Source organism: Miscanthus floridulus, unplaced genomic scaffold, assembly GCF_019320115.1.
Source record: "Miscanthus floridulus cultivar M001 unplaced genomic scaffold, ASM1932011v1 fs_877_2_3, whole genome shotgun sequence".
Taxonomy (NCBI): domain Eukaryota; kingdom Viridiplantae; phylum Streptophyta; class Magnoliopsida; order Poales; family Poaceae; genus Miscanthus; species Miscanthus floridulus.
Genome location: NW_027097389.1, coordinates 1 through 12,968, shown reverse-complemented (window position 1 = coordinate 12,968; position 12,968 = coordinate 1). Strand labels below are relative to the sequence as shown.

Genomic DNA, 12,968 nt, shown 5'->3' with positions numbered 1-12,968 from the left:
GTTACTCTTTTTTGCAGGATCAACAGCTAGTGGGATGCGGCCTCCGTTGGGCTAGATGTGGCCTCCCCGGCGACGGCAAGATCAACAGCTGGCGGGATGCCAATTATCAACATCTAGAACAACTCCCCGAGCGGTTGCCGCGGGAATCAGCGATAGAGTTTTCACGTGTTGCTATGGGAATTAGCGATAGATTCATCTCATATTATTACTATTATTATTATGGAGCACAAAGTATTTAAAACTTAAGTATAATTTGGGAACGTAAGTAGCTAATTGCTTATTGAACAACTCAAATTACAGTAAACACTCTTCATCATGCAGAAAGCTGATTGAGAAGGCTATTGCCAAAAAAAGTGTTCATAATTATCACCGTTTTCATTTCATTCAGCTAGTTGTTTCATATAGACTGTTTTCATCGGGGGATACCCAAATCCAAATTAGCAGGATATTCCAGCGAGCAATAGAGCAGTATATCTTTCACAATCTCGTTCTCTTCCTCACACGCTTTTTGCATGACGACGGTTTCTCAACCTATTCAGTTGATTGGGGCCTTGTTTAGATGCCATCCAAATTTCAAGTTTTTTCACTCTCTTTCCATCATATCAATTTTTAGCCGCTTACATGAAGTATGAAATGTAGGTAAAAAAAATAACTAATTACACAGTTTAGTTGGAAATCACGAGATGAATCTTTTGAGCCTAGTTAGTCCACGATTGGACAATATTTGCCAAATAAGAAGGCCCAAGGAAGGAGAAGGGAGATCGGAATGGTGTCCAAATCGTAGAGCGCCGTAGTAGCTAAGGTGTTCCGTACCGTAGGTGGCATCCGGAGGCGTGTCCTACATCAGTGTGAACTTTACTACTTTTTTGTATATCTATATAAAGCATGAGGATTACGGTAAATGTTAACCCCTTCACACTTTTGACAACAACAATGTAAAATTAAATTTTCGTTGAGTCGTTGTAGTGTAGCCTGGCATGCATTTCCGACCGTTCCAGGGCCGTCAAATCGTCCATGCGTTACTGGTTCTTTCTAACGCTGCAATGCAAGCACAGTTAGGGGCGTCGACGCGTGGTCCGCTCGCGGGAATTTCCGGACAGAGCGACACGAGGACCACCTCGTCGTCGCGGACTCGGGTCGGTCCTCTCCCCGGCCCATACTGATACTGTGGTCCAGAACAATGGGCGTTGTTGTTGGGGAATAGGGATGGAAACTGATATACTAGAATATTAGCATCAAGAAGTGATAATTATGAAGAAAACACTAGCTAATAAGCTGATAAAAAACAACTTATAACGTAATATGTCATCTAAAATAAACAATGTCACAGGCAAGACAATATTTTTATCGGTCTGGATAAAAAGGCCAAAGTCTTCCTGCAAAAGGAATATTGGTATCCGATGTCATACGCAAAACAATATTTTTATCCAAAGCAGTATCATTTTTTTTTAAGATCGAGCCATTCACCCGTATTTCATTAAGAGGGAAAAGTTTGAGACAACAACCCCGATGGCGAGCAACTATCAAGGTCGCCCAAGAACAGCACTCCTATCTACCGGATGCATTACAATTCGATTACAATGCACCCAAGTTTTGCGACCAGTAAGGAGTGACTACCGAGAGCGTCTTGAACCCTGCTTTCACCCAATCGTCTGCCTGCCGAGTACTTGCCATCAGCGGTCCATCTCCAAACAAAGCGGCCTTCCTGCAAAGGATCGAGGACGACCACATGCGGAGGTACTGCACGAGCACCTGCATGGTCGGCGTGCCCACGATATCCCGCGCCCAACGGTGCTGGAAGATGCCATCCTTGATCGTCCTCTTCTTCCCTGCCCTTGAGATAGCCATGTACAGATTTGGGGCGTAGTGACACAAAGGTCCCATGGACGCCCAGCTATCAGTCCACAGCCTAGCGGATGCCCCGTCGCCGATGTTCACCGTGATGCTGACGACGGCCATAGCTGCCACGGACTTCTCCGGCCTCGACGGCAGGCTGGACCAGCAGCTTCCTCGAGCCGTCCTGCTCAGCCACTCCCACTGTAGCCACAGTGTAAAACCAAAAAAACGCAGGTCCAAGACTCCAAGACTCCCAAGGTATGTCGGCCTGTAGCCACCTTGCACTTCCCACCGGTGGTCGTAGCCATGCCCGACCACAGAAACGCACGGCGACGCTTGTCAATCTGATCCAGGGCCCATCTGGACAAGCAACAAGAGATGCTCAAGTGGATGGGTATTGCCGACAGGGTCACCTTCGTCAACAAGACGCGCCCGGAATGCGTTAGGAGACCTGCCTTCTATGTAGGAATCCTTGCTGCCACAACATCGACGAGCGGCTGCTCATCAGCATGCCTCAGCCGCCACAAAGACAGTGGAACACCGAGGTACCTGCAGGGGAATTGTGCCACCACACAAGGGAATGTCTGCTGGACATCCACCATCACTTCGGAAGAGCACCGGATCGGCATAGCGACACATTTATCCACATTAGTCACCTGACCTGATGCCCCAGCAAATAGCTGTAGTATTTGCGGTACGCACTGCAGGTCATTTGTGTTGGGGGCGACCAGGAGCACCAAGTCGTCGGCGTACAGAGATGCACGATGAGCGATCGCCTGGCCAGGTAGCGGCGTCAACGCGATGCGTCGGTCAGCCTCTCTGAAGAGAGAGTTCAGTGCCTCCATAACAATGACGAAGAGCATCGGCGATATAGGGTCACCTTGTCTTAACCCTCTTGCATGGGCGATTCTTCTACCAGCTTTACCATTCACAAGTACCCTGGTACTGGCAGTGGACAACAGGATAGTCAGAAACGGCCATGCGACCGAGTCAAACGCCTTGGCGATGTCAATCTTCAGGAGGACAACGGGGATTTTCCTACGCTTCTGACGAGCGCCCTCGGAAGTCGGCTGGACCGTTCTAGCAAATGATTCCAAGCTTCAAAGCATCGATATACAATTGACAAAAGGTTCAAAAAAAATATTCTACATCACTTTCTTGTTTTTGGAAAGATCTATTCTACGTCACTTTCAAATATCGATATGGATCTTGTCTCAAGATTGTTGCAACGCCATGTAATTCCCCTCCTTTGCTGATCTGTGCCTCTACCATTTTCTACCGACTTTGTGTTATATAATAACAAGCACTTTGGCCCCACATTTGGCCGTGCTGTAGAGTCGGTAGCGTCTAGGCGAATACTGGTCAAATCTCGTCTGTCCGAACTCCTTCAGTCCCTCCTTGCTTCGCCCTCAAACCTCGGACCCGGACGGCGGCAGACTGGTGGATCGCGAGATCCGGCTTCGACGCGCTCAAATAGAGATAGGGCCCAGGGGGCCTGCTGCTCTACCAACCCGAGCTCGAGCTGGGGACGCCGGCGGGCGCGGCCGCCTTTGCCGTGCCGTGCCTTGGTACGCGTACTCGTACCTGCTGCTCCTCTTCTCCTAGTGCACACATGGATCGGTCGTGAGGGCGTTTGGCGACCATGGGGCGCGCGGCGCCGGCGGGCGGCGGCGGCCCTGGCGAGGCGTCGTGCGGCCGAGGCCGTGGCGGGAGCGGGACTCGCCGTGGCCACCTCGGCCGGATGGCTTCTTCGCCCTCTTCATCCGTGCTTGCAATTTCTGCGAGTATGCCTCGGAGCAGCAGCAACATGCGTATAGACTACGCAAAGCGGAGCTGAGAAGGCAGGGTGATAATGATAGGCCCAAGTCTTCACCTTGCAGGGAGCAGGGCCCGTGTCTCCGGCCGTCCGGCGGGACGCTTCTCCATTCGTCGGCCGGGCGTCTACTCCCCTCCACCTATGCTCTCCATGGTTCGCTTGAAATTATTTGAGTACTAGTAGTAGATGATGACTCTGAATTACCTGAGGCTGGATGGTAGCGCTCGTGCTCCGGACTACGGTAGCGCCGAGTGGCAAGATGAGGTGAATCCTGAAGTCACGAACAAGCAGGCTGTCTGTCTCCGGCCAGTTGGTGCAGCACAGCAGGTGGTGAGGTCAGGTCTGGACTGGACACCCATGTGGCCGCTGTACATGGCTTGTGTGCTAGCGTGATCCGGCCCGTCGCTGCAGCATTCAGATTTGAACTTTCCACTCAAAATATTTTAGTACTGCCGATAGTCACCGTATGCGTGGCGCTTACGCGGTTGCCAAGAGAAACTTTGGTTTCCTTAATGCAAATGGCCAGTTCCCTATAAAAGCACACCCGGCGCCATTCGTTCCCCGGCCCCTGACCCTGCCCCGGCAGAGTAGTTGTTCAACATATGAACTCTTGCGCTGTCTTTGTCCCCCTCTCCGCGCGCGGAACATCGTTCCATTTCACATGGCCGACCGACGTTCTTCCACCCTGACCAAGCTGGGCTTGGGCGCCCTGGCCTTCAACTCGGCGTTCGCCATCTACAACTCCTGGGGCGACGCCGGCTCCGTGGGATTCGTGCTCGCCGCGGACGTCGCGCTTTGGCTGCTCTTCCTCTGTCTCCGTCAGTTCGAGCAGGGAGTCGGGCGCAGGAGGGATACCAAGATCAGGGCCGCGGTGTGGGCGCTCACGACGCTCCTGACGGTGATGTTCGCCTCGAGGGTGGCGCCGCTCATGCCGCCACCGGTGCGCGTGGCTGTCTGGGTCATGGCCGTCGTCACGGCCGCAGGAGGGTTCTGGGCATTTTTTCTCAATTGATTGATCGAACATTCAGCCATAGTCGAGACACTGTTACGGCTGTCGTATATTCATTTTCCCCTTTTCCTTTATGTACTTTACCTGTATTCCCCCCAGTGCACTAGTTGCGATAATAAAAGTATAAGTTTTTTTTTTTTTGTGCCTCGTCCCTTCGAGTACAAGCCGTAGTATCTGAACTTACTTACGGACACACGCACACCACTCTGAACGTAAGCCAGATCCTAGCTCCTATACTTAGAGAACTCACGCAGCTAAGAAGTACTTGAAGTCATCAGGCTTCGAGCGTGACACTATTTTGGAACATCCGCATGCGAGGCAATAAGAAATTATTTGCTTGCACGAAGTAAGCGGTGCAGAACCGGGGTTCGAACCCCGGCCGGCCAGCTCCCACCACTGGAATAAAAGTATAAGCTGGTTTACACAGGTTGCGCGGGCAGTGTTCCGTTCGGGTTCGGCTAATCGGCTGACCAGTGACCACACCTTGCACAACGTGGTTGTGAGCTAGCTGTGACACGCACCGCGCATAATGGCCAGCGAACGTGCGCGCTGCTGGACATTCCATTCAGATTCAGCACGTCTATATACAATTCCGTCTCCGCCCGCTGTCCTGGATAGGAATAGGATCTGCACTTATGGTCGCCACTACACCGTCAAGCGTCAAAGGGCCTACTTTCTAGCTTTTCGGTGGTCTCGGGCAAGCTAAAACAAATAGTCTAACTTTGAACCAGCTTTCAAGCTAAACCAAATAGTCTAACTTTGAACCGGCTTTCGAAAAGCCGGAAAGCTGTCTTCTTAGGACAAAACTAAAAGTTTAAAAAACACGTTGAGAAGAATTGTTCTGGTTTTTGGTATACTTAAAAATTTGTATTACAAAAATTAATAGAAAGTAGAAAAAAACAGCTTTTTTTATCCGACAGCTCAAATAAACAAATCAAAGTCTCTCACCGACAGTAGTTGGTCACTGTCACAATCGCAAATGTGACCAACGGTGTACAACAAGTCTAGCGGGGAGGGGGCCTGCCAAGGTACCCATGCTTTGTTGCGAGCTGAGTTGGCTAGGTTCAGGTTCTTTATGATAGGACCTATTTATTCGAGTTAAGTAGTCATACTTGACCTAGGTGATCATATTTTTTGATTTATTATAGATTTTAATAACACTGTTATTTAAGTGATGGACGACATATACATCTATGGCAAGGCATCTAGGATGACTTAGGGCGTGTTTATTTCCAATTAAAATCGTATCTGCAAACTCTGAACTATGAGAATCGAGAAAATCTTGCCAAACGTACATCTTGTGGTGGAGAAGGGGAGAAGACAGAAGAAATCCTCAATACAACGGGTTTTTTCTTTCTTTCAAACTTGAGAATGTTTGACTTCTTACAATGTCAAAGTGCGGGACATGCATTTGTTTAGAGACGGAGGGAATACGTAGTATATATCAGCGTGGTCAGTACAGTACGGGTATGCCGTATGGACGGTGGCGCGCTTTTGGTTCAGTCGGCTGGATGTGCCTTCCACACGACACGTACGGTACGTTGGTTTGAATTTGAACGCTGCTGTGTGTTACTGCATGTGCCACAAAAAAAGAAGGCACACGTTGCACGTCTGTGCACGAACGCGTGTGAGGCGTGGATGTGGATCGTCGTGCATGTAACGCGTGTGTGCCTTCTTTTTTTGTCGTTTCCACACGTTCAGTTCAGCATGTGCCACTAATAAACCGGAAAAATCGTTGCCTCCTTTGACTCGAAAAAACAAAAACACTGGACCGACAGTGGATTCCACATTCCAGGATCGAGAGCTTGTGTCTGGTTGGGCCGAAAGCCCGATAAACGTTAGCTTCAGTTGGGCCCACGGTTCGTCCTTTGTCGGAGGAACGGTCAACAAGGCCCACGTATAGCTGACAGTTTTCTCTCAAAAAAAAAAAACGTATAGCTGACAGTTACCATGGCAGTCCTTGGTGGGCCAAACCCATGTTGGAATCCTCCTTTATTCTTTTTCTTTTCCGAAATTATATTTTAGATAAATGAAAAAAAGAGACAAATTATTACATGTTGCTTGCCTTCCAATGCAAGCAAGCGAAGGTAGCGTGTCCCTCTTTCACGCTTTCATTCACGAAAGTCGTGGTGTGTGTACCATTTTTTCAAAAAACAAAAAATCATGTACGTACCTTGAATTCAACTGCCTGCATACAAGCCTGCAACCTAAAGGCCCTGTTCGTTTCTCTTATAATCCATATTTTTCAACTTCTTTTTTTCAGTCGGAACATTGTTTTTCTCTCACAACAAATCAGTCGGAACAGTGTTTCAGCTTATTTTTCAGCGAAGCGAACAGGGCCGGAAGTTTTTAGGAGCCCAAGCGATTCTTATTATGCAAAAATATTTAGTTAGAAAATTACGGGGTTCTACTTTGATATAAAGAAATCTTCCTCTTAAACTTCGGCGACGAGCCCGGCCGGCCGCCCGGGGTGGCCGGGCGATGGCTCCGCCACTGATCTTAGACTGTCTCCAACAGGTGACCCATAAGGGTACCCAAACCCAAAATGGGTCTTCGACTATATTGTATCGGTCTCCAACACATGAGACCCATTTTAGGTGCCAGGAGAGATATAACCTAGATCTGAGTGTCTTCTCTTCTGGAGACCCATTTGCAGATAGGGTTATCTTTTGGGTCTTGTTGTTGGAGAAGACAAAAAAAAATAGATATTGAACCATTTATCTGTAGCGTTAACCAAACATGCAATAGGTCTTATATTGTAGGTGGCATTGTTGGAGATAGTTAGCACGAACTCAGGACTTTCTCCAAGCATCTATCACTTCTCTGCTAGCACTACTTTGAAGCAGCGATCGAGAGGCACGCAGGCAGGACTGCAGGATGGCGGATCAGAGAGTCGCCGGCGTGGACGCCGCAGGCGGCGCCCTCGGCCTCGCGGGAGCCGTCCTCCTCACCGCCACCTGCGCCGCAGCCACCTACAGGGCGGCGGCGGCAGGGGACGTCGCCTCCGTAGGGTTCGTGATCGTCAGCTACGGCGCTCTTCTCCTGCTGCTGCGCTTCCTTCGCGAGTACGAGCTGTTGGCGCCGCCGGAGGCGGCTGTCCGTAGGGAAGGGCTCAGGCGCAGGGTCTGGGCGCTCTGCACGCTGCTCACCTTGATGTTCGCGTGGAAGGTTGCCAGCGTGATGACGTGGCCTGGCGTCGCCGTGGGCGTCTGGGCCGCGGCTGTGGTGACGTCCGCTGGCGGCTTCGTTCTCCTCTTTCGTCAGCAGCGTCGACGCCTCTGAGCACTGCACCTCCACCTGAGTGATCGGCTGATGATCGCCCCTCGCTTGCTTGTTGATGTGCTTGCATACATGATCGGGTCTCTGTTTGGTAAATATTTGAGGTACGTACGGACTATATAATATATATGCAGACAGAGACCAATGGGCATATATGAACTAATTTAATTTTCTTGACGAAATAACATAGGGTCTTTCTCTCTCTTTTTTTTCCAAAAAAAGAAAAGAAATAATATGTACCAATGGGCATGGACCTCACAATCGTGTTTCAGTCGACTGATCGATGATGTTGCAGGCTATTTGGACATTTGGTGTGGCGCGACCGGATTCAGGCGCTTTGCCGGGTGCCGAATGCACCTGATAAAGGCTACTTTGCACTCGACAAAGCCTTTGTCAGGTGCAGCACTCGGCAAAGAGCCTCCGGCAAAAAATTAGTCGGCAAAGATTTCTTTGCCGGGTGCTTTTTATCGGGCACCCGGCAAAGACTTTGCTGAGTGCAAACCCGGCACCCGGCAAAGAAAAGTGGTCGTTACGGCGTCGGCTCCGTCATCCCTTGCTTTGCCGGGTGCCATGTCAAAGGCATCCGGCAAAGATTTTTTTAATTTTTTTTTCAAATTTTCTTTGCCGGGTGCCGTGCTGGGGAGGCACCCGGCAAAGATTTATTTTTATTTTTTTTTATAATTTCTTTGCCGGGTGTCGCACCGCGGGGGCACCCGGCAAAGAGTTTTTTTTTATTTTTTTTCGTAATTTCTTTGCCGGGTGCCAGGTCATGGGGCACCCGGCAAAGAATTTTTTTTTTTTGAAAAAACTTTGCCGGGTGCCCTGGCCCTGGCACTCGGCAAAGCTGGGAATTCCCAGCTTTGAGAATTCCCAGCTTTGCCGAGTGCCAGGGCCAGGGCACCCGGCAAAGCCTCAAAAATTAATTTTTTATTTTGTTTTTTGATTCTATAATCACAAACACAGCATATAAAAGATATATATCACATCTGAAGCATCACAAAGACAATATAGCACATATATATCACATCCATCTCATCACAAACTCAATCCCACACATATATATATCACATCGCGAATACAATATCTCACATACACGACATCACAAACATAATAGGTCCAATTACCATCGAAACAAGTCGATAGTGGATCACAGTGCATCACATGTCCATCAAGCGATGAAAAAGAGATACAAACTAAAGGTGGGGAGGAAACTGAGTGCCTGGTGAAGGAAACTCGGCACCGCCTGCTTGCGCTTGAGATGGGTTATTCGAACCCGCCGACGGAGGCTGCATAAAGGACAAGAGAATCAGGCGCTTAGAGTGGGTCATCTAATGAAAGCACTAGTCGAAGCAATATGGATTCATACTCACTGGACTAGATACAACTAGCGGCGGCGCTGGAGCGAACATCGGCACAGGTACATTGTTCACTTGCCCAAAGTTCTGCAGGAACATCGTAATCTCCGCCAGCTGCTTGGCCTGTCTCTCCCGCTCGGCCCGCTCGGCTTGTCTTTCCCGCTCGGCCACCTCGGTCCTCGCTGCTAGGTCCCGCAGCTCCTGAGCCATCCTCTCGTTCTCGGCCTACAACATTTCAATCGAATGTTTTAGTAATGTAAAGGTAACTAAGTTATGTAAAGATCAATGTACGAAGAGTTAAACTGGACTAACCTGGAGTGCGTCGACCCGCTGCTGTGAAGGGGATGGTCGTTGGCGTATGGCCGGGCCTCCGCTCGGGGTACTTGCTCGGATCTGGGAGAGGGAGGGAACAGAGCTGGACTCGAGGGTGCCATCGCCAAGCCAGTACCGCCCATGCTTCTTGCCCTGTTCGATCCTCATGACAGTCGTGCCATCAATGTCGTCGGTGCTCGGATCCCAGTCTGGCCCCAGGACCGACCTTGCCTCCGACACGTAGGAGCTGATGCGGGTGTGGGCGCTCGGGTTGCTGTACGACTCGGGTGGGTCATCCGGGCTGAAGGTGACAGCGGAAGTCGCGTTTCCCTTGCAGGCCAGTCCATACGCTATGAACGTGGACAAAGGCTGGCCACCATGCGACGCCGACTGCGAGAAAGACAACAAGATGATTAGAAGAAACATGCAGAATGGAGCGTTAGAATACTAAAAATGAATTCACGTACCCAAGCTTGCTTGTACGCGCCGAGGCTGCGGCTGCCTTGGTGGTGTGTGGGGCCTGTCGCCTGCAAAGCCCGCTCCCGGTGGGCTTCGTGTTCCTGGATATAACCCTCTGTGAACCACCTATCCACGATCATCTCCCAGCAGTCGGCAAAGGACTCGCACCACCATGGAATCATCTACATGTCATAAAGAATTTGAGATGTAAGACGACCAAATGAAAGCTACTTAATCTCAAAACGAATCAGTATTATTCTTCTTCATTTACCTCAAGGAATTGTTCCCGGGTCAGAGGCATCTGTCTTGCCTGTGTCTTGCTAACTTTCTGACCAAGTTGCGTGGTGTAGTACTTGATGATGCAAGTGAGGCGCTCCTCGTAGTGCATGTCGCTGATGCGTTTCCTGGCACTTTTCACCAAGTTCTTCTCCGCCCTCTCCTCCTGTCCCTCTTCACACCTGAAAAAAGTCTACAGACAGACACAATGTATCAATTCATTATGTCAAAAAGTGTCAAATGAATGCGATGTATTGATCAAAGTTGTGCGAACGAGACTTACCCAGAACTCTCTCCTGACCCGCTCCTGCTTGTCTTCATAATCTGCGTCGGGGGCAGATTTGTAGTGGTCCCACGATTTGACCGGCCCCACAGTCCCCTTGTGCGTGACAATGCTAGGGTAATAATGCCTGCACACAAGCCCCAAGATGTGGTTGGGGTTGCGTGAGTCACCAGGCGACACAACCTCCCAGTGCCTGCACAAGTCATTAACAAACATTATTAGTTCCTCTGACAATTTTCAATAGGTTATATGAAGTAGCTGTGATTAAATCTAAAGTTAGTTACCTGTCCCCTGGGGGCGGATCACTGGGCGTAGGGGAGGAAGCGGAGGCCCAGGGAGTTTTGAGGGACCTCGCAAGTAGGGGCTAGCCACAGCAGAGGTAGTGGAACTACTTCCGGCCTCGCCGCCCTCCTATGCCTCTCCCTCGCTGTCCGTCGCCCAAACTTCGTCTGTCGCCAGAACCTGCGCGTCCTCCGAGGAGTCCGTGGTACGGCGCTCCTCCTCCGGCACATCACGTGGCCTGAGTAGAGGAGGCCGGCCCCTCCTGCTGCTGCTCCCACTGCCGCTGCTCCTGGCCCTCTGCCGCCTCCTGTCCGATGCGTTCTCTCTGGCATCTATGTCCTCACGTGCCCTCTGGTACCTCGAGTTCACGTTCCTTGGCCCACTGCCGCCCACCATCTTTGTTCAATCACCTGCAATTAAAAAGAAACAAACAAGACATCATTACATGTATTAGAAATAGATGCTAAGTAAATAAACAAAACACGATTACAAAATAACATAGTATTACATGTATTAGAAGTAATCATCATTATTGGGATTATCTGGATCATATGTCTCGTCATCACTATCAAAATTATCCAGTTCTTGCCGTTTGCAGGAGGCCGCATCACTTGCTGTGGTCTATCGCACAACGTCGCCAGGTCCACTCTAGCCTTAGGGTTGTCCTTAGACTTGTCAGTGTCCATGAGTGTTGCCCAAAGTACCTCGGCGATATTCTTTTCAGTGTGCATTACATCAATGTTATGGGGCAGTAGGAGGTCATCGAAATAGGGGAGCCTCGTCAAGCCGGACTTATGAGTCCACATGTGTTGCTCACCATATCCCACAAAACCACCTTCTTCATTGGGCAAGAGAGCATCTATCTGAGCATAAACCTCATCACCAGTCTTCAAGTGTGGTCTAGGGTCCGTGACTGTGACACCTTTCCTGAAGTTCTTGGTGTCCTGTCGGAATGGATGGTTGGAATCTAGGAATTGACGATGTTGATCAAACGACGAATACTTACTACCCTTCTTCAACCAAATGAACCTCACAGCTTCCTGGCATATTGGGCACGGGAACTTCCCGTGAACACACCAGACGCTGAATAACCCATACGCTAGGAAGTCATGCATGGAGTATTGGTACCAAACGTACATTTTGAAGCTTTCCTTTGTAGCTCGGTCGTATGTCCATACCCCTTCATTCCAAGCTTTGATCAACTCATCAATCACAGGCTCCATGAACACACCCATCTTACTCCCTGGGTGCCCGGGAATTATCAACATCAAGATCACATTATGTCATTGAAAGGCGACGCTAGGGGGGAGATTGAGGGGGATAACAAACACGGGCCAACATGTGTAAGGGCAGACATCATGCCATAAGGATTGAACCCATCTGTTGCCAGCGCGACACGTACATTACGAGCCTCATCGGATTTCAAACGATGCTTGTCATTAAAGCTGGTCCATGCTTCACCATCAGATGGATGCACCATCTTGTCAGGATGGTAGCGTTTGCCATTCTTGTGCCACGTCATCTGTTTCGCGGTTTCCTCGGTCATGAATAGCCTTTGAATCCTCGGCATGAAGGGAAGGTGCCATAGGACATGGGCGGGTATCTTAAGCTGGGTCTTCTGGCCACCACCGTCACTAGACTCTACCTCCAGGAACCTGGAGGCTTTACACTTCGGACAGTACTTTGCCTCCTTGAGTTCTTCCCAAAATAGGACACACCCGTTCGGACAAGCATGTATCTGCTCATATGGCATCTTTAGTGCTTTAAGGAGCTTGTGTGCCTCGTACATGGTCTTCGGCAACACGTGGTTTTTTGGAAGCATGAAAACTAACCTCAACTATGCATCCGCGGGCTGTCCAAAAAGCATGGACAATCCGAAATAGATACGGTCGCAGATATGCAAAGGTCCGCATATCTCCGACTGTATCTCTTTCGAACGGGAGACACCTAACTAGGTTACGTGACCAAAGACCACATACAGATAGAGGGGTTATACCTAGGGTGGAGGTCCGGGTAGTGGGGCGGTGGAGAGTCGGTGCAGTGGCGAGTCGACGCGGTGCA

At 49.9% G+C, this 12,968-nt stretch overlaps 3 protein-coding genes across 3 annotated transcripts; 2 read left to right on the top strand and 1 right to left on the bottom strand.

The window, feature by feature from the left end:
* Nucleotides 1-4,204: 4,204 nt before the first annotated feature.
* On the top strand, nucleotides 4,205-4,774 carry LOC136533411 (uncharacterized). Its single transcript, XM_066525963.1, has one exon. The coding sequence runs from the start codon at nucleotides 4,314-4,316 to the stop codon at nucleotides 4,662-4,664; it is 351 nt and encodes a 116-aa protein (XP_066382060.1). The 5' UTR covers nucleotides 4,205-4,313; the 3' UTR covers nucleotides 4,665-4,774.
* A 2,687-nt stretch (nucleotides 4,775-7,461) lies between these two features.
* LOC136533407 (uncharacterized) lies at nucleotides 7,462-8,258 on the top strand. The gene is made up of 2 exons (XM_066525960.1): nucleotides 7,462-8,044; nucleotides 8,236-8,258. The coding sequence occupies exon 1, from the start codon at nucleotides 7,539-7,541 to the stop codon at nucleotides 7,941-7,943; it is 405 nt and encodes a 134-aa protein (XP_066382057.1). The 5' UTR covers nucleotides 7,462-7,538; the 3' UTR covers nucleotides 7,944-8,044; nucleotides 8,236-8,258.
* Nucleotides 8,259-9,133: 875 nt separating this feature from the next.
* Nucleotides 9,134-10,367, bottom strand: LOC136533409 (uncharacterized). The gene is made up of 5 exons (XM_066525962.1): nucleotides 10,338-10,367; nucleotides 10,075-10,248; nucleotides 9,608-9,997; nucleotides 9,311-9,520; nucleotides 9,134-9,226 (listed from the first exon to the last, which is right to left on the bottom strand). Exons 1-5 carry the CDS (start codon nucleotides 10,365-10,367, stop codon nucleotides 9,134-9,136), a joined length of 897 nt encoding a protein of 298 aa, XP_066382059.1.
* Nucleotides 10,368-12,968: the final 2,601 nt, after the last annotated feature.